The sequence below is a fragment of the Centroberyx gerrardi genome, chromosome 9, assembly GCF_048128805.1.
Source record: "Centroberyx gerrardi isolate f3 chromosome 9, fCenGer3.hap1.cur.20231027, whole genome shotgun sequence".
Classification (NCBI taxonomy): Eukaryota; Metazoa; Chordata; class Actinopteri; order Beryciformes; family Berycidae; genus Centroberyx; species Centroberyx gerrardi.
This window is the reverse complement of record NC_136005.1, coordinates 16184769-16202224: the sequence shown is the minus strand read 5'-3', so window position 1 is coordinate 16202224 and position 17456 is coordinate 16184769. Positions and strand designations below refer to the sequence as shown.

The 17456-nt window shown below is 46.0% G+C and overlaps 4 protein-coding genes across 5 annotated transcripts; all 4 read left to right on the top strand.

Annotated features, from left to right (window-relative positions):
- Positions 1-382: 382 nt before the first annotated feature.
- LOC139908753 (uncharacterized) lies at positions 383-2180 on the top strand. Its single transcript, XM_071895554.2, has 2 exons — positions 383-693; positions 1943-2180. Exons 1-2 carry the CDS (start codon positions 383-385, stop codon positions 2178-2180), a joined length of 549 nt encoding a protein of 182 aa, XP_071751655.1.
- A 2670-nt stretch (positions 2181-4850) lies between these two features.
- LOC139908835 (uncharacterized) lies at positions 4851-7920 on the top strand. 2 transcript variants are annotated; one of them, XM_078285732.1, is made up of 4 exons: positions 4851-5199; positions 5518-5820; positions 6611-6705; positions 7009-7125. In XM_078285732.1, exons 2-3 carry the CDS (start codon positions 5555-5557, stop codon positions 6681-6683), a joined length of 339 nt encoding a protein of 112 aa, XP_078141858.1. In that variant the 5' UTR covers positions 4851-5199; positions 5518-5554; the 3' UTR covers positions 6684-6705; positions 7009-7125. The 2 variants fall into 2 exon arrangements, with proteins under 2 accessions (XP_078141858.1, XP_071751777.1); XM_071895676.2 differs by lacking the exon at positions 6611-6705 and having other exon boundaries at positions 7009-7920.
- Positions 7921-8398: 478 nt separating this feature from the next.
- Positions 8399-9890, top strand: bsnd (barttin CLCNK type accessory subunit beta). Its single transcript, XM_078285852.1, has 3 exons — positions 8399-8661; positions 8772-8851; positions 9527-9890. Exons 1-3 carry the CDS (start codon positions 8485-8487, stop codon positions 9603-9605), a joined length of 336 nt encoding a protein of 111 aa, XP_078141978.1. The 5' UTR covers positions 8399-8484; the 3' UTR covers positions 9606-9890.
- A 1135-nt stretch (positions 9891-11025) lies between these two features.
- Positions 11026-17302, top strand: pcsk9 (proprotein convertase subtilisin/kexin type 9). Its single transcript, XM_071895645.2, has 12 exons — positions 11026-11147; positions 11463-11654; positions 12079-12211; positions 12311-12444; positions 12546-12687; positions 12791-12987; positions 13186-13369; positions 13593-13772; positions 13896-14044; positions 14141-14306; positions 16487-16653; positions 16787-17302. The coding sequence occupies exons 1-12, from the start codon at positions 11064-11066 to the stop codon at positions 16979-16981; spliced, it is 1923 nt and encodes a 640-aa protein (XP_071751746.2). The 5' UTR covers positions 11026-11063; the 3' UTR covers positions 16982-17302.
- The last annotated feature ends 154 nt before the right edge of the window (positions 17303-17456 follow it).

Below are 17456 nucleotides of genomic sequence, written 5' to 3'. Positions count from 1 at the left end.
ACACACAGTCCGCACAGCCTGATGCGCTTCAAACCGTTCACGGAGGATTTTGTTTACAGAACTCCACAAAGTTGATACTTTTCCAGAGGAGAATATCTACACAATAAGGAATAGCCTTTACGGACTACATGGTCAGCTATTTTCATCATTCTGGGAGATGAAAATCATGGAAAAAATAAGTCAAGTAATATTCAGGTAGCATTTTCCCTCTTATGAAGAGAGTTCTATAACTACATAGACGAAATTATTTGAATGTCTGATCATAATCAGCGCGCACTGGGAGCGCACTCTAGGCTACTCCTTGGGATTGAATGGGGTGGCGCGCGAGTGACTGACGCTACAACCGGCCGTAGCCTACATTAGTAACCACTTACCAGTTACGATGCCTTCTCTGCACCACGGAGCAATCTTCATCGGAGTCTTCCTCATCGTGACAGGCGGCTCCACAGCCTTCCTGACCTCGTCCCAGAGCCGCCTGCAGGCCTTCTCCCTCTGCTGCGTGGTGCTGGGGGCGGTCATGCTCATCCTGGGGCTGTTCTGGGCGATGAACAGCAAGAGTCCCGTCAACTACAACCACGGAGAGTTCAGCGGAGAGTGTCCGCATTATCCCTACAACGACTACCCCAACTTCGGGAGCCATGTCCTCTTCACACCCCCGGGGAGCCGCTTCCCGGAGTCCCAGTCAGTGTTTCTGCCGAGGTGGGTCATATTAAAGAAGAACACCTATCAATTTAAATATTCATATTTTCATGGTTTTGCACAACCCAATCAATATATATGTAGGCTATGAACATGAACAGCTTTATCCCAAAACTAGAGACCAGAAAGTCCTGAAACCCTCAGTGCCATCAAGTGTAGCCTAATGTTGATGAATGAGAGGCCAATTTTGTACCAAGGCCATAACCATGTATTCAACACTGGGGGGACCATGTTGGAGGGTCTGGTGTTCCTCCCCTAGAACATTTTCACTAACGAATCATCCCAAGTTTTATGCGTAGCCTATTCAATTCGATGGTAAGTAACAATTATTATTACTAGTATGAATGATGACTATTTCGGAAAGTGGTCCATTGCTGGCCACAGTAGAAAAGCAAAACATAAATAAATGTAATTATTAACCATAATATTGGAGGGGGGGGGGGGTCGATTTGATAAGGGGTATACCTCCTTCCCAATGTGTATTATGGTGTAAACTCAGAATATTTGAGGTTTTATACCCAAATGACCTAAATTCTCATGTAGTGTGGTAATGTTTTGAACCAGGGCCCTGGGCGCTCTCACAGTCAACTTCACCATCTTTTCCAATTCATTCTTTGTTTTGTAGCACCATATTTTATACCTTGATGACATCAAAGGTTCACCTCTCATTGTCCTGGTCCCTGGGAGAGAGAGCAGTTCATGTTCACAAAGAGTGATTGTACTGTCCTTGACAATAGGAATAAAATATAGCCTATAAATCCTTAAAATGAGTGTCATTCCCTTGAACACAACACACAGTCAAGACAAAGGCCTACGGCAGTCTAAAGGTATAGACTGGTAGCATTCTGAAAAAGTTATTAGAAGTGCATTTGTGACCCAAGACTATGCAGGTTTTAATTTCAACCAAACACTACACCAGCTGATTTCACTGATTAGTTCCTCCTCTCTGGTTGAAGGTGTGTGAATCAGTGGCATCAGTTGGTTTAGTGTTTGTTTGGAATGAAAACCTGTGAACACATGGCTCTCGATGGCACACGACCACTGCTATCATTCATTGTCCATTACCTTCATGAGGCTTAATTCTGTTATATGGCAGGGCAACACAACTTCTGACAGAGCTCCATCTGCCATCTAGTGTCTGATGCCTGCAACTGCTGGCACCACAGATCAAACTGAACATATAGAAATGTATGTTCTGGTCTCAACCACCCTCTGTCTCCCTGTGTTGTTATCTTGTGTATAGGACCCAGGAACGCCAGCGGCACGGTGCTCGTGGTGAGGACTTTGACTACCCTCCCATGGACCCTGGGTGTTTCAGTCCGTCTGCCCAGCCTCCCCCATGGCTGGGACCCCCCCCTCCCTATGAGGTTGCCATCAAGACCACCTGCAGCTCTACACACCTGCGCCGCGCATACTCAGACACACAGCTGGCAACAGAGCCCCTGTTTGGACAGTCAAGAGAGATCAGCTTCGAGGTGTGAGGCTGGATGATGTGGAAACCCCGCCTCTCTCTGCGTCAGACTGAAGAATAGATAGGCTGAGACCAGGGATTTAGGCTACTCAGGCTCTACAACCAACCTAGGTGTCTTGTTTGGACTATATCAATACCGAATGACAGTAACAAACTTTATCAAAGGTAAACACTCGCAGCATGCGTCTTTCTGATGCCAACCAGTAGGTCTTAGCATGCTTTTCCTACGTTTTCTGTACACTGCAGGGTTAAACAGACCATGGCACAAAATACGGATAGAACAAGCAGAGGTCAGACTATCTTCAGGTAACCAAAATAAAGGAAACACCAACAAGTTTCAGTGTGCCTTGGCATAGATTATACAAGTGTCTGAATCTTCCACAAAAAATATAAAACATAATTTGGTGTTTTGGAGATGGTAGTGGAAAATGCTCCACTTTAGAGTCTCCCACAAGTGCTCAGTTGGGTTGAGATCTGGTGGCCATGGTATATGATTTACATTGTTTTCATGCCCATGTAACCATTCAGTGACCCCTACCCGTTCCCTGTGGATAGGGGCATCGTCATCCTGGAAGATTCTTTTCCCGTCAGGATTGACGTGCTTCATAGGATGAATGTGATCAGTATGGCTTTGTATGTATTGGCATTTGCCTTGCTCTCTAATCGATTCAGTGGGCCTTAAGCACGGCAGAAAATTGCACCCTACACCATAACAGACCTGCAGGAACCCTTCACTGAGGGGAAACTAGCACTCGGGACTGTGGACCCCTTTTGGCGTGTGTCACACATGTACTCGTCTGCTTCTAGAGAACAGGGGGAAGGATGACTCATCTGACCATATGACTTTTTCCACTGCTCAGTAGACCACTGCAACTCACTGGCAAAAGTGCCAGGGGTTTAAGGCTTTAAGTGTTACAACCTGACCTAGTATCCCTCTCTGTTCTTAATCAACTGCCTGCTCTTGCCTTAGACTGACATTTGCAGTCAACTGACTCACAGTTGCTTGTCTGTTTTTCTTTGCATTGTGAACCACTGAACAGATATCCTGGTTTATGAGTATGCGCTTGCGTCCACAGTTCCATGCATCTTCTCAAAGTCAGAGTCTCTTCTTCGAACCATGGTAGACAAAATAGTGATCAGCTGGCTCTGTCCAGTATTTTTACACGACACAAAATATGACAGGATGTTAACTGTTAAACTATCTTAGGGACTGCACCTGTATGGAAGCACCTGCTCTCAATATACTTTGTATCCCTTATTTACTCAAATCTTTCCTTTATTTTGGCAGTTACCTATACAAATCCACTAAAGTCATATGAGATTTGTCCAAAATTAACAAGGGGATGGTATGGACCCAAGTTGTCTCCCCTCACATAAAATTCATTGTTATATTGAATTACTTGTGCTAACTTCATCAACCCCAAAATCAGATGCTGCACTATACTGAGCTTTAGTGGGTGAGCACAAAAATCTTTTCTGTCTTCTTTGAGAGCACAAGGAAAACTGACTTGGGTGCCTCTAATGGGCCTTAATCATCTTTGCACACAACAAACTACAACAATAAGAGACTTGATGTGGATCACGGGACTGAGGACTAACCAAGAACTGTCGATTGTGCCTTTTACACCTCTGAATATGCATGCTGTTAGGATCAATATGTTTTACTCTTGGCTAGCTGTTGTTTGTAGGCTACATGTTCAAGCGAGACTGGTGCCACATGTTTTAAATCACTGTGATTGTATGTATTCAACTTTATTTAATAAAACAATGATGAAGGATACTGCTGACTCTTGGTGGTCTCTGCAATCAGCAAGAACTACTAAGGGACACAGGAAATTGAATGGCTACACTATGTCAATCATGAAGGCTTCATATTCACATTCCTAAACTTGGGTCCATGTAATCTACGAATCAAAGGCTTTAGTTTATTGCTACAATGGAATAGTGTAATGGGAATGTCATTGAGAGTAAGGGGGGGAAAATCACTGCACTGCTCAGTGCATTTCATTAATAAATAACGAGTGCTTTCTGCAACAAGCAAAGCTCTTATTTTGATTAATTTTAGATAATGACGCAAATAATGACGCAAAGAGATTTAAAAAGAGGCGAGATGAAAACCAACATTTCCAAAATTGGCAACACCCACTCTTACACATTGACAACTGGCAGGAAAATTCCTTATGACAGATTTGAAAGATTCTTTTTTTTTTGTCATTAAACTAGCCTAATGGTTTTAGGAAAGAAACCGCAAAGCAAAACAAAAGCAGGCTACGATAACAGTTTGATTTGTGATGACTGCCGCGCGCGCGTAACTTGCACGTGGAGACGCACGTTTGTGTGCTAATGAGCCACCTCTCCAGCTGATTTATCATCATAACACATACAACTACACTTAACGCCAGGCATTTCCAATTAGACTTTTCCTACAAGCTCATTTCAAAGTACCCGTGTGTAAGAAGTGACCCCGCTCCGCCCCCAGCAGAGTCACGGCCAGGCATCAGTCCAGCTGAAACGGGCTATAATTCTCTCTCTCTGCAAACAGCATGCCCAAACAGAGGGAGACTGACATTGTTCAGACCTTGCGCCCGCCCTGCCCTTTATTCCTCGTCACTGAAAAGCCTTTCTCGTAAAAAGACTTCCTCGCGCAGTACGGGGCTGCTGGAGCCAGATGAAGACCAGAGCGTGCCCAGCCCACATAGCGAGATCAACTCATATCCTAGTGCTTTTCAAAGCCATAATCATTCCAAACCGGATATGCTTCAGCAGAAAGAAAAAAGCGAGCGGCAGAAGACCAAATGACACGGGCGCGGTCTACTTTGATAAGGCTGGAGGATTGTAGGATACGGACTGAAGTGGAGGGGGCATTTTCCCGCAGACTTTTCTAGGGCTCGGACGCCATATGGGCATCCTGAGGGAAGTGAAAACTGAAGAAGAAGAGAAGACTGCCTGAGAAGATTGATAACAACAACCTTTCAGTCCTGATACGCAGCTGCTGAACAGCTCCTCGCTGTAGCGCGACTTTCTATCAGGTAGAGTGGATCGATGTTTATATCGTCAAACACACACACACACGCACGCACGCACGCATAGGTGGTTTATCTTCCCGGAATGCATAGTGTCCGTATTATTCCCCCACATTACTCACTTCCCTTTTGGCGTCTGCTCGCTTGTGTCAAGTACTAATGCAGGGATGGATGTCTCTCTCTCTCTCTCTCTCTCTCTCTCTCTCTCTCTCTCTCTCTCTCTCTCTCTCTCTCTCTCTCTCTCTCTCTCTCTATCACTCAGCCTTACACACACACTATCAGTTCGAGGTGAAGTCTTGGATCTTGTATCTCTCTCTCTTGCAGACTGGCTGTGGAGGTGCAGCCTAGCGGGGCTCCAGAGATGCCGTTCCCCCAGGGCTTGCTTTTGTGTCTGGGCCTGGTGCTGATGACTGTGGGGGTGATCCTGGCTCTGTGCACGGGCCTGACTCACCAGACAATCCCACTGTTTGAACTCGGGCTGTTTCTGGGCCTGGGGGGCGCGGGGCTGGTTGTCACTGGGCTCTGCGTGGCCATGAAGAATCTCCAGGTGGCGGTGCCCGGTCACTTCCTCCTGCACCCCCGCACAGGCACACGCTTCAGCCCACACCAGGCCCTGGCCATACAAAGGTACACATGCACAGAAGGACACGTGCACATATGCAGCAAATGCACATGTGTGAGGAAACAGAGATCCAAGGTGCTACAAAAAATGCCTTTATTCTATTTGGTAAAAAACTGCCTGGCCTTCACCAGGGCAAAGAAGTTTGCTGCATTGGTCACAGTTTTTAAACTTCTCATAATGAATAGCAGAACAGAATGAAGTTTTTTGAACCTATTTTGGAGCGCCTTGGATCTCTTCTTGACTAGAAGACTCTTTCTTTCCATAGAGCACCAAACCCTACTATCTTTAACATCAGAAGCTCAGAAGCTTTCTGGCCTCCTATCTGCTTTTCAACATATGCACATGTATATTACACACACACACACACAGACACACTCACACACACAGACACGCACACACACCCACACACACACACACACACACACACACACACACGCAGAGTCTTTTCATCGGAATTCAGTCCACCCTTTAGACAGATGAACTGACAAATAGTTTTGTTGTTTTTCATAGGTCTCTTGGACACATTACCACACATTAGTTATAGCGCCTAGTCTGACAAAGAGCAGTGAAATGTGTTAGGAACTGGAAAACACCGAATTTGTGACACAGAGAATTGGAAAGCAATAGATGTTCTGATTATGGACTGATTATAGAAGTAGGTCACGGAGAAAAGAGAAGGCACACATGCAGCCACACAACTGCACACAATGTGGCTGACAGACTCCCCTGGCGTTGTCTGAGGTAATCTATGATGGCCTGTGAATTTAAACAAGACGTGCTCTGCTCATTGTCCAGCCCAGAGGAAGAGAGAAGCCAGGAACACAGTTTCCATCATCAAGGCTTTTTCTACCACCAGACACTGACCTGACAGAGCCCCATACTGACTCACAGTCAATGTTTCTAAACTGTCTTTTTAAGTGATATAGACAATGGATGTGCCATAGATTTTACTTAAAATCTTAAATCAAGCAGATTACAAATTAAAATTATATATTTTTTAATTAATTCAATTAAAATTGTGCTTGAGTGATATAGAGAAGAGATAGGATGGCTGCATGTCTGATGGGGACATGGTTGTTACATCATATAGCAGTAATATGAAAATAAATGGGCATTTCCTATCAGACAGCCAAAGCCAACTCATCACACACACACACACACATTCCACTGTCTGTCTTACTTTCTCTCTTCAGGAGGTTGGACCGGATTCGGCGAGAGATGTCAGCGGACTCTGTAAGCAGACCGGAGCCTGAACCCTCCCTCCCATCCACTCCACCTCCCTGGGACATGGAGCCTCCTCCGTCCTACGACACAGTAATGAAGAGCCAGGAACATGCCCCGCAGCTATGACCTCTCACTCTGGAGGGGAACACCTTCGCCCCACGTCAGTGCCTTTTGTCTTCGGGTCTTTAGTGAGAGCCTTGCAGGAATCCCACCTTGCTGACGGTGAACTCGCTGTAAAGGCCTAGTCTGTGCCTTAAGACAGCCACCCTGAACCCAGACAGACATTACGGAGCAGAAGGAGACCGCTGCTGGATACACACTGAAGACAAACACAGACTGAATCCCAGTGTGGCCTTGGTGTCTAGTAACTGTGTGTTATGATTGGTTGTGGAAGCGGGGGCAGAAATGATAACCACAACTTTGCTTCACTCTCTATACTGAGGGCCCGATCCTTTCTTGAGACCAGCATTATGTAACGTTTACCACTGAGTTACAGGATTAATGTCAGCGGATTGGCTGCAAGCCCAAAATGTACAGTGTTGCAGACATGAAGTTAGGATGGAGCTAATCAAAGGGCTTTAGTGGCCCACTGGAATCTGTCTATGTGACCTACTACTGTGGCTACACAGCACCTTTCTTTAAACATAAGAACTGTCCTCACACCCTGCTATACAATCTGTCTCTCTGTGTCTGCACTCTTTCCAGTTATAACTTTGCACAAGATTTGACAGCTTATTCCAAAGCAATGTGCCTTAAATGTTGACAGCAGAATGTTAACAGTACAATGTTATTCTACCAGGTTTGTATCCAGTGTTTAAAGGAACGTCCAGTGTTCACGTTATGTTGTGATGTTACCATAAAGTTGAGTTAATGAATAGCTACCAAGCTCCCTGTGGGTGGTGTTGCACTTAGAAATGATGGATTGCTTATTTGAAAAGGAAACCCTGAAAGCCGGAGAAGAAAAATGTTTACTTATCTGAAAGTAGCCTCCTAACCAAACACTTCACAGTGCTAAAAGCAGCGTATGCAGATACTGTAGAACGACGAGTTCAGGAAAGAGAGAGAGAGAGAGAGGGGACAGAAGAAGAGAGGCCAGCAGCTGAGCTAGGGGCCTCCTTTTTGCCAGCAGCTTGAGGCAAGGTGACCTATTAGGTGTACACACACACACACACACACACCTGCAATTTTAGACGGGACCCACCCAGGCTGTCTGCAGGCTGTAATAGGCAGCAGAGTGGAACCCTAACCTGCTTTTCTCCACCTTCACCTTCAAACCCCGACACAGAACAACACAAAGTCTCCACACACCATACGACTAGTGAAGCTTGAGACAGACAGACAGTTCAGTATCGAGACATTTTCACATTAGAGCCAAGCTTGTCCAGTGTGCACAGATAGGGACTTATAGGGATAGTGCTAAGTCTAAAGGGTAGCTGGTTGCGGCGATGGCAGAGGGGAAGCCGTATCGCTATGGACTGATAGCGGCGGGGCTGTGTGTGGCGGCAGTCGGCCTCTTCATCATGGTTCAGGAGCGACCACATGTCTACGTCACTGTGTGTGTCCTGGGTGTCACCATGGTGGCTATCGGGACTGTATGGAGCCTCTGCCAGTGCTATCCCAAGGTAGATGAACGCTGTGTGTGTTGGAGAGAAAGAGATAGGAAATTAAATGTGATATTAGGTAGAAATGCAACTGCTAAGGGAGTGTGTGAGTGTGTGTTTTTGTTTTTTAGGTCATGTTGGCCCCTCAGATTCAGGAGGAGAAAAGGCTGGAGGACTGCGTGTATATTTCAGCTGAAGCAAAACATCAAAGGTACTATCAAACACACACACACACGCACACACACACACTCTGCCCTAATAGCCCATCGGCAGTGAGTGCTCAGGCCTTAATTATTCCCTGTGGTCTGTCTGTGTAGCTCAGGAGGCGAACATGGAGACTGCAGCAGCGTAATATGGCTCAGCGGTGGGACGGAGACTGCACTAATAAACTGTAGATACTAATGCTATTATCTGTAAGGGGAAATTAATGATGACGTGATGGAGTAGCGGTAGCAGCAGAGCACAGAGAAGGGAGGTAATGGAGAGTGGTGAGGACAGGGAAAAGTAGAGCAGAGGAAAGGAGCATGGTTGGAGAAGTGGCCATACGACTGGAAAGCCGTCGGTTTGAAAATCCGGACCAGCTGGGAAAACACGGGCGGAGAAAGTGAATGAGTAACGCTCTCCTCTCCCTGAAGAACTACCATTAATGTGCCCTTGATTAAGGTACTCAGTTAGCTTAGTGGCCAACAGTTGAAAACAGTGGTTCTGCTGGGCAGCTCCCGCATGTGAATGTTTGTAATTATATGAATGTGCAGCAGGGAACAGCCAGATAAGAGAATGAAATGCTCAGCAAAACCTGTCCTTGGGTAAACACAAGCTTAAAAAAAGGGATCAAAAGTTGTGACTAGACTTTCTATTGCTGTCTCCTCTTTTCCAAATTCTGCAGTCATGCTGAGGCTCTGCCTGGTCTCCCTGAGGCCCTGACTAGTCACTGTCACAGCTGTCCCACACTGCACCTGGTCTGATCTGCTGAGGGAGGGGCTCCCCGCCACAGAGGCATGGGAAGCTGGAGGACCTGTCTGTCCCATCGAAAGACTCCAGAGCACCACTCTGCACTCAGGACAGTGGGGGGATCTTCTCTTTAATAAGTTTTTATGACTCTTTACCAGAATCTCAGCTTCACTCAATCATGATGCTGTTTGAAAATGGATTTTCACACTATAGTGCAATATTACAAGTCTGTCTCAACAGGTTGTGTCAATGTGAAATGCTAAATAAAGTTTCCTATGTATGGCATGGTAGTTCCAGGAGATGGCACTATTTGAGAGAGAGAGAGTAATACATAAATATTTAATAAAACATATAATGCATTCTTCCCCAAAATAACTAGTGTGTATGAGGAATTTGAATTAAAATCAAATACAGAAAAATTACCATATTTGCTTGGTGAAATGCCTAAATGTGTGTCACTGCAGCAAAATTTATAACCTCATGTCACAACCTGAGGACACAGTGAGCCTGCGGAGGAATAACCTCTGACATGTTTTACAATCATCACTTAATCGTTGGCTGTTGATGTTCATTGTCATTTGTTTTGTTTCATGCTTTGGCAATGTTTACTGATGTTGAACCATGCCAGTAAAGTAGAGAGAGAGAGAGAGAGAGAGAGAGAGATTCAGGACTTGGCGTTCCAGACGCGCGCAGCTCCTCTGAGCGCATCTCAACACCGCAACTATTACTGATACTTACTAACTGAATGAACATTAAGACACTACAAATTACAAAATATTATCTAGCCATCATCAGCCTTACGGTTTCTACACACTATCACACAGCATCAGTTCAGGAATAGCCTAACCTAAGTATTCCTAAGTTATCTAAATTTGCTACTTACATGCATGCCTATATGGCTCGCATTTACTGCACATTTTAAGAACAGCATTAAATAGATCAAATTGAACTCAGAGGAACTAGTGTAGTGGGATCAACATCCAGTAAAGTTGGAATTAAAGTGCGGTTAAATTTATTCTGCCCCCCTCAAGCATGAAACATGACTCCGCCACAGTCACAGTCAGAGGTGTTTTTAACGGAGGAGAATCATTCGATACAAAAGCGGTGGCGTGAGCCGCTGAGACGTCACCAGTCCCCGCCTTCAATTATAAGAATCAATTGTTAGATTTCCCCCCCCCCAAAATCAGAATAGATTTTCACGCGCTGGAGGCGTCATCATACTGTACTGAACACAAGACGCGCGGCTGACGGAGAGAGCAAAACCCCTGAGCAAATGTGAGAGTCTCATGAAATAAAAAGTCATATTAGTGAATTTGTGTCATTTCATAGTTAACCTGTTCATTTTCACTGGAAAAATTCCAAGACTGGTCTCAAGAATGCGTCGCACCTTCGACCGGGTTGGATGGGCACTGTGTTTGTGCTTATTCATATCTTTGGCCGTGAGCGCGCAGGACTATTCTGAGGAGGACGAAATGATATTGGACCTGATCCGCCAGGACGGGACTCAACCCGAATCCGGAACCGAGCCCGCCGCTGAGTTCCTCAGGTGCAACAAGGTAATACATATGGTGCATCCCCTGTGTAGCTATTACTGCATGTGTTTACCTGCACTTGATAATTTGACAAGTTTTAAGTCTTTTGGTGCATGTATCATTTCATTAATGTGAAAAGTCATAGAGGATAAATACACTGCAGATTTCACACCATTATCTGCTGCTATTTATGGCAGGGAGGAGAGGGGGGTACTGATTATACACTTCTTGCTATTTTCCAGTGCATCAATCATTTGGGCAAAATCAACCCCCCACTCTCAGTTTTCATTCTGTGCATGTGGACAGTGCCATCTGTGTGTTGTGTGTCCTGTGCTCCAGGCAGCGTGGCGTATGCCCGGTCAGTACCTGGTAATTCTGCGTCCAGGGAGCCACGAGTCCCACGTCCAGCGGACCATCAGGAGGCTGCAGGCCAAGGCGGCCAGGAGAGGATACCTGCTGGAGATCCTGCAGACCTACGCTGGAGCCTTCCACGGCTTCCTGGTCAAGATGAGCAGTGATGTCCTTCACCTGGTAACACCTGACCTCCAGCTCCTGTGTGCATGCTGCTGTGCTGCTCAATAACAGATCACAGGCTACCTGACCCCTTTACCCTTTTACCCATGAGCGGTGATATGGTGGTAAATAATCATAAGGCAAACAATACCAATATAGACAAAAATAATTTATTTATGCTTTTATTTATGCCCCTTTTCTCTTAAAAGAACACATCTTCTTTTAAGTTACATCAAATTGACTCTACTTATTGTGATCTGTACTAGGAAGTTATATCAGGTTAAAGGTGAATGAATTCTATTATGCATGTATACAGGTTCACCCTCCACTACATCCCTGCCCATGAGCCAATACTATTTGATACAATGGATTTTTTATTTTGCTTTAGAACCAAAAAAGTATGAAGGTGCCTATCACCTAAGTTTGATTGTGTTCCTGCCAGGCGGTGAAGCTGCCTCATGTGGATTACATAGAGGAGGACTCGTCCATCTTTGCTCAGAGCGTCCCATGGAACCTCCAGAGGTTACTGCAGCCTCACATCGCCACTTCTGACACAGAGAAATACAGGCCTCCCAGTGAGTCTCTCTCTCTCCCTCCCTTTCTCTCTCTCTCACACAAACACACACACAGAGTAATTACATTCTGTGTCCACACACACCTTCCGTCCTCTCTAGGTGATGGGGCGATGGCGGAGGTGTATCTGATGGATGGCAGTGTGCAGAGCTCTCACAGAGAGATCGAAGGCCGCGTGCTCATCACCGACTTCAACAACGTGCCCGAGGAGGATGGAGTCAGAGTTCACAGACAGGTTACACACACACACACACACACACACACTCCCTATCATATGATTATTCCCCAGTGGGGTGTACTTCACTGTGGTTATGTATAACTTTCTCCCCTCTACAGGCCAGTCAGTGTGACAGTCACGGCACACACATGGCTGGGGTTGTGAGTGGGTGGGACTCTGGCGTTGCCAGGGGCGCCAGTGTTAACCTGGTGCGTGTGCTCAACTGTCAGGGGAAGGGGACGGTTTCAGGAGCTCTGGCAGGTAATACTCCCTCAAAATGACATCTCTTACCAGTTATCACCGTCTTTTTTCTCTGTCAATCTCTCCATCCCGTCTCTGAACATCCCTCTCCTGTCCCGCTCAGGTATGGAGTATATCCGAGCCTCTCTGCTGGCCCGTCCAGTGGGCGCAGTGGTTGTGCTGCTGCCTTTCATTGGTGGGTTCAGCCGCTCGTTAAACACCGCCTGCCGGGATATGGTGGCTAACGGAGCCGTGGTCATCGCTGCTGCAGGGAACTTCAGAGATGACGCTTGCCACTACTCACCTGCTTCAGAGCCTGAGGTGCACACACACACACACACACACACACACACACACACACACACACACACACACACACAGACACAGACAATCTATTTGACCAATTTGTAGCTGCTGTTATCCAAAGTGCCTTGAATCCATTCACATACACACACACACACACACAGGACCACCTAATCACAGCACTTACCTTAACTGCCCTCTTGTGTGTGTGTGTAGGTCATCACAGTGGGAGCTGTGAACTCAGCGGACCAGCCCATGTCGTTAGGAGCAGGTGGCACCAATTTCGGCCGCTGTGTCGATCTGTTTGCCCCGGGTGATGACATCGTTAGTGCCAGTAGCGACTGCAGCACCTGTTTCACCTCCCGCAGTGGAACCTCCCAGGCTGCTGCCCATGCTGCTGGTATATGCACGAACATACACACACACACACACACACACACACACACACATATGAGGACAGACATAACAACACACTCCCTCAAAACAATAAAAAACCTAGCTAAAACAAAGAAAAAACACGAGCACCTAAAAATAAAATAATCTATCAATTTAATTTGTTACAATATTATGTGTTTCTGTGACTGCACTATATGTGGCTTGTATTTCTGTTTGTTTGTGTGTAGGTATAGCAGCAGTGATCCTGTCCTCTAGTCCTAATGCGTCATCAGTGCAGGTCCTGCAGAAGATGCTGCGTTACTCCGTCAGCAACACAATCAACCTCCTCTCTCTGCCTGAAACACACCGTCTCTCCACCCCAAACCTGGTGGCAGCCATGCTGCCTGCTACAGCAGCCAACAACACAGGTTAGTGACTCACTTACTCCCCCCCACACACACACACACACACGCAAGCACAGCGTGTGTATGTGTGTGTGCTCTGTATGCCCATTTGGGTCAGTATTATTATGTGTGTGTGTGTGTGTGTAGATGGGGAGCTTCTGTGTCGGTCAGTGTGGTCTGAGAGGTCAGGGGTCACGACCTCTGACAGGGCCGCCATTCGTTGTCGTCAAGGTGAGGAGATGATGGGTTGTAGCAGCTACGCCCCTGATGGCGTCCGCATGGGAGAAGCCATCATAGTGAGTTCAAACAGACTGTTCATTACTAAAAATCTGTTCTCATGTCAACCGTTTGAATACAACAGAAGCTGATAAATCTTCCACTCTGTTCTACAGGAAAACGGTGGGCAGATGGATTGTGTTGCCCATAACGGGCCCGGGGGTAAAGGGGTGTATGCCGTGGCCCGTTGCTGCGTTATGAGCGGACTGCAGTGCCAAGTCCATGCCAGTCCTCAGCCTGGGCACGATGCTGAGTGTGCCAACCTGCAGCACCACCTGACAGGTGAGGAGACTCAGAACAAACAGCAGGAGTGACACCTGTAACAATGCTGCTGCTGCTGCCTCCATCACACTGTGAGGACAGCGGTCCAGCTGGGGCCTCTGCTCTGATGTGTGGAGTTTAGAGGGTTGAGTGTAACTGAGTTGGAGAAGACTGAGAGGGTAAAAGAAGTTAAATTCTTGGGAGTGCACTTTGACGAAAGGCTAACATGGAAAAAGCATACAGCAGTGTGACTAAGTGTGAAAAGGTAACAAATGTAATGCGGTCCCTCTCAGGAAGTACATGGGGTGCTGGCCAGGATACACAATTAATGATTTACAGAGCAATGATAAGATCAAGATTAGACTATGGGTTTTTATGTTATGGAACAGCAGCCAAATCAGCTATCAAGAGATTGGATGTAGTACAAGCAAAGGCACTGAGAATATGTTGTGGGGCCTTCCGTACCACCCCAATTCCAGCTTTACTTGTAGAAATGGGAGAAACTCCACTGGGAATTAGGCTATCAAAACTGGCAATGCAGTATATAAGTAAACTAAGGGGACACCAAGGGGAGTACCCAGTAAAATTAGTTCTGGAAAATGCGTGGGAATGGGGCGGAGCAAAAGTGAAGAAGGAGTGTTTCATTTTCAAGACGAATAAAGAGATGGAACGGCTGGAGTTGGGAGAGGTAGGGGTGGCTCCTATAATTCACTGGCCAGTTGTACCACCGTGGATTTTACCCACGCCAGAAATAGACTTCAGTGTCTTAGAAACAATAAGAAAACATGATAATACTGCTTATGGTGACATAGTGTGGGAAAGGCTAAAGAACAACTGGGAACATTATCTCCAAATTTATACAGATGGGGCCCAAGACCCCAAAACTGGAAAATCAGGATTTGCCTTTTGCATTCCAGATTTGGAAATTATAAAATACAAACGACTGTCCGAGGGGGTTTCAGTCTTTACAACAGAATTAATGGCTATAATATGGGCATTGCAGTGGATTGAGGAGGTGAAGCCAAGGCGAGCAGTCATATGTTCAGATTCGGCTTCAGTTCTGATGACACTTAGGGAATGCAAGCTGGGAGTCCGGTCAGACCTTGTGGTGGAGCTGTTGATTATGTTATATAGGATTGAGCAGGCAGGAGATTCGGTGGGCTTTCTTTGGGTGCCAGCTCATGTGGGGGTGGAAGGGAATGAGGCAGCTGATATGGCAGCCAAAAAGGCACTGAAGAGAGACATAGATGTGAGAGTACCCATTGGGACATATGAGTACAGATCCATTATCAAGAGAAATATAACAGCTGTGTGGCAGAAAGAGTGGGAAAATGAAAAGAAGGGGCGTCATTACTTCGCTATACGAAATAGCGTAAAGAAAGAACATTGTAATTTAGGGAGTGTAATTTAGGGATGGACTGTGTGGAACTTGCAGAAAACAACAAACTGTGAAACACTTACTCATGGAATGCAAATGTTACATGGAAGAAAGAGAAAGGCTATATGATGCAGTATCACATCTGGGTAGGTTTCAATGAAAAGCCTGCTGAATCTTACCGAGAATCAGTCAAGGATTGTGAAAGCAGTCCTTGAATTCATCGCCGTGACAGGATTACACCTATGGAAATAGAATCACTATGAACAGCAATCTAATCCTGACCTGTGAGAGGCAGCAATGTGCTGTAAGGCATCCAGTCTGCCGGAAACTCAGAAGAAGAAGAAGAAGAGTTGGAGAAGTCGGTCAAACTCACTCCTCTGGTAGATAAACCATCCTGAAAACCAAGTGCAAGCTTTTGATTTGGCTTAATTGGTAGCACACTCATCAGTCATGCTAGTTGCCATGGCAATTGGTATTGCAGACTGGGAAAGAGGCACAGAAGGTGTACTCCCTGCCAGCATAAATAACACCTGTAACTGTATGTGTGCTGAATATAGAGCAGGGATTCTGAGGGGAACTGTCTTTTCAAGACACTTTTCAAACGAAATATGCATATACAAATGGAAATTAAAATCTGAGATTTTCGATTAGACGTATTACAGAATGGTACATTACTGTACATTATATTACTGACGCCCTTCATCATAATTCCAGGTTGGAGGTTGGGTCAGTGCTTGCGTGGAGCTTTGTTTGAGAATCACTAATAGAGTTTATACTGTAAGTACAGTATGTTCACCTAAGCATGTGACTTGTCTCTCCTCAGGCTGCAGTTCTCGGTCTGCTGCTGAGGTCTTGTCTGACTCACGTCCTCATCATGGTGACAGGAAGCGCTGCATGGTGAAAGATGGAGTGACATCAAATGCCGTGTGCTGCCAGGCTCCGGCTCTGGAATGCCACCTGTTGGAGCACATATCAGCTGAAAATGAGCAGGTGTGTATTTTCATACGAACATCAGAGAAACTGTGTGTATCTCGATGATGATCGCTGTCTCACTTTCCCTTGGACCCTTACCCTTTAATATGGTTGCTCTTCTCTCCATCATCCCCCCACCCCTCTCTCCCAGGTCGAGGTGTCCTGTCCCTCTGGCTGGACGTTGACAGATTGCAGCGCTGTCTCTCGGGGCTCTGCTATCTTGGGGCCAGTTGCTAGGGGCAACAGTTGCCTTGTCCGCAGTGCTACAGGAACAGACGAGGCAGCTGGCATCGCTGTCTGCTGTCGCATCAGACAACCACAGCAGCCTGCCACGTCTCCTCACTGATAGGCTCTTGACCTTGGAAATAGAATATTGCCAGTTGTCAGGTGCGGTGTCGTCACCTTTGTCTTTGACCTCTCTTAACCCCTTTAGACCTCTGAATACACCTTAACCACTCACATTCCTTCACATCTGTAAGCACTTCTGCAAAGCAGTTTGGGTGTGCTTCACAGTTTTAGGATTAGGTCACAATATGTTCCTTCAGGCATATTGTATTGATGCTTCAGACTTATGAATGTTGCCTCATCTTGCACATGTACTGTCTTGTAATCTATTTTTAAACATATGCCATACATGGTTCTTTATCTTTAAACGTGACCAATAGTTTTGTACCTTTATAGAACATTTACAATAAAAATGTTTTCATGAAGATGTGCTCTTTGTTCAAGATAATAAGCATTAAGTCACGGGCTAGCTGTATTTAACTGATAGACACTTTGTGTGTGCTTTTTCCAGTTGATAATCTGACCAGGTCAGTCCA

Excerpts from the sequence above, each read along its gene's own strand:
- LOC139908835 (XM_071895676.2), top strand. The coding sequence starts at position 5,555 with ATGCCGTTCCCCCAGGGCTTGCTTTTGTGTCTGGGCCTGGTGCTGATG. Across the intron at positions 5,821-7,008 it reads CAGGCCCTGGCCATACAAAG|GAGGTTGGACCGGATTCGGC; the intron begins GTACACATGCAC and ends TTCTCTCTTCAG.
- LOC139908753 (XM_071895554.2), top strand. The coding sequence starts at position 383 with ATGCCTTCTCTGCACCACGGAGCAATCTTCATCGGAGTCTTCCTCATC. Across the intron at positions 694-1,942 it reads GAGTCCCAGTCAGTGTTTCT|GACCCAGGAACGCCAGCGGC; the intron begins GCCGAGGTGGGT and ends TCTTGTGTATAG.
- bsnd (XM_078285852.1), top strand. The coding sequence starts at position 8,485 with ATGGCAGAGGGGAAGCCGTATCGCTATGGACTGATAGCGGCGGGGCTG. Across the intron at positions 8,662-8,771 it reads TCTGCCAGTGCTATCCCAAG|GTCATGTTGGCCCCTCAGAT; the intron begins GTAGATGAACGC and ends TTTGTTTTTTAG. Across the intron at positions 8,852-9,526 it reads GCTGAAGCAAAACATCAAAG|TCATGCTGAGGCTCTGCCTG; the intron begins GTACTATCAAAC and ends CAAATTCTGCAG.
- pcsk9 (XM_071895645.2), top strand. The coding sequence starts at position 11,064 with ATGATATTGGACCTGATCCGCCAGGACGGGACTCAACCCGAATCCGGA. Across the intron at positions 12,212-12,310 it reads AGAGAAATACAGGCCTCCCA|GTGATGGGGCGATGGCGGAG; the intron begins GTGAGTCTCTCT and ends CGTCCTCTCTAG. Across the intron at positions 16,654-16,786 it reads TATCAGCTGAAAATGAGCAG|GTCGAGGTGTCCTGTCCCTC; the intron begins GTGTGTATTTTC and ends CCTCTCTCCCAG.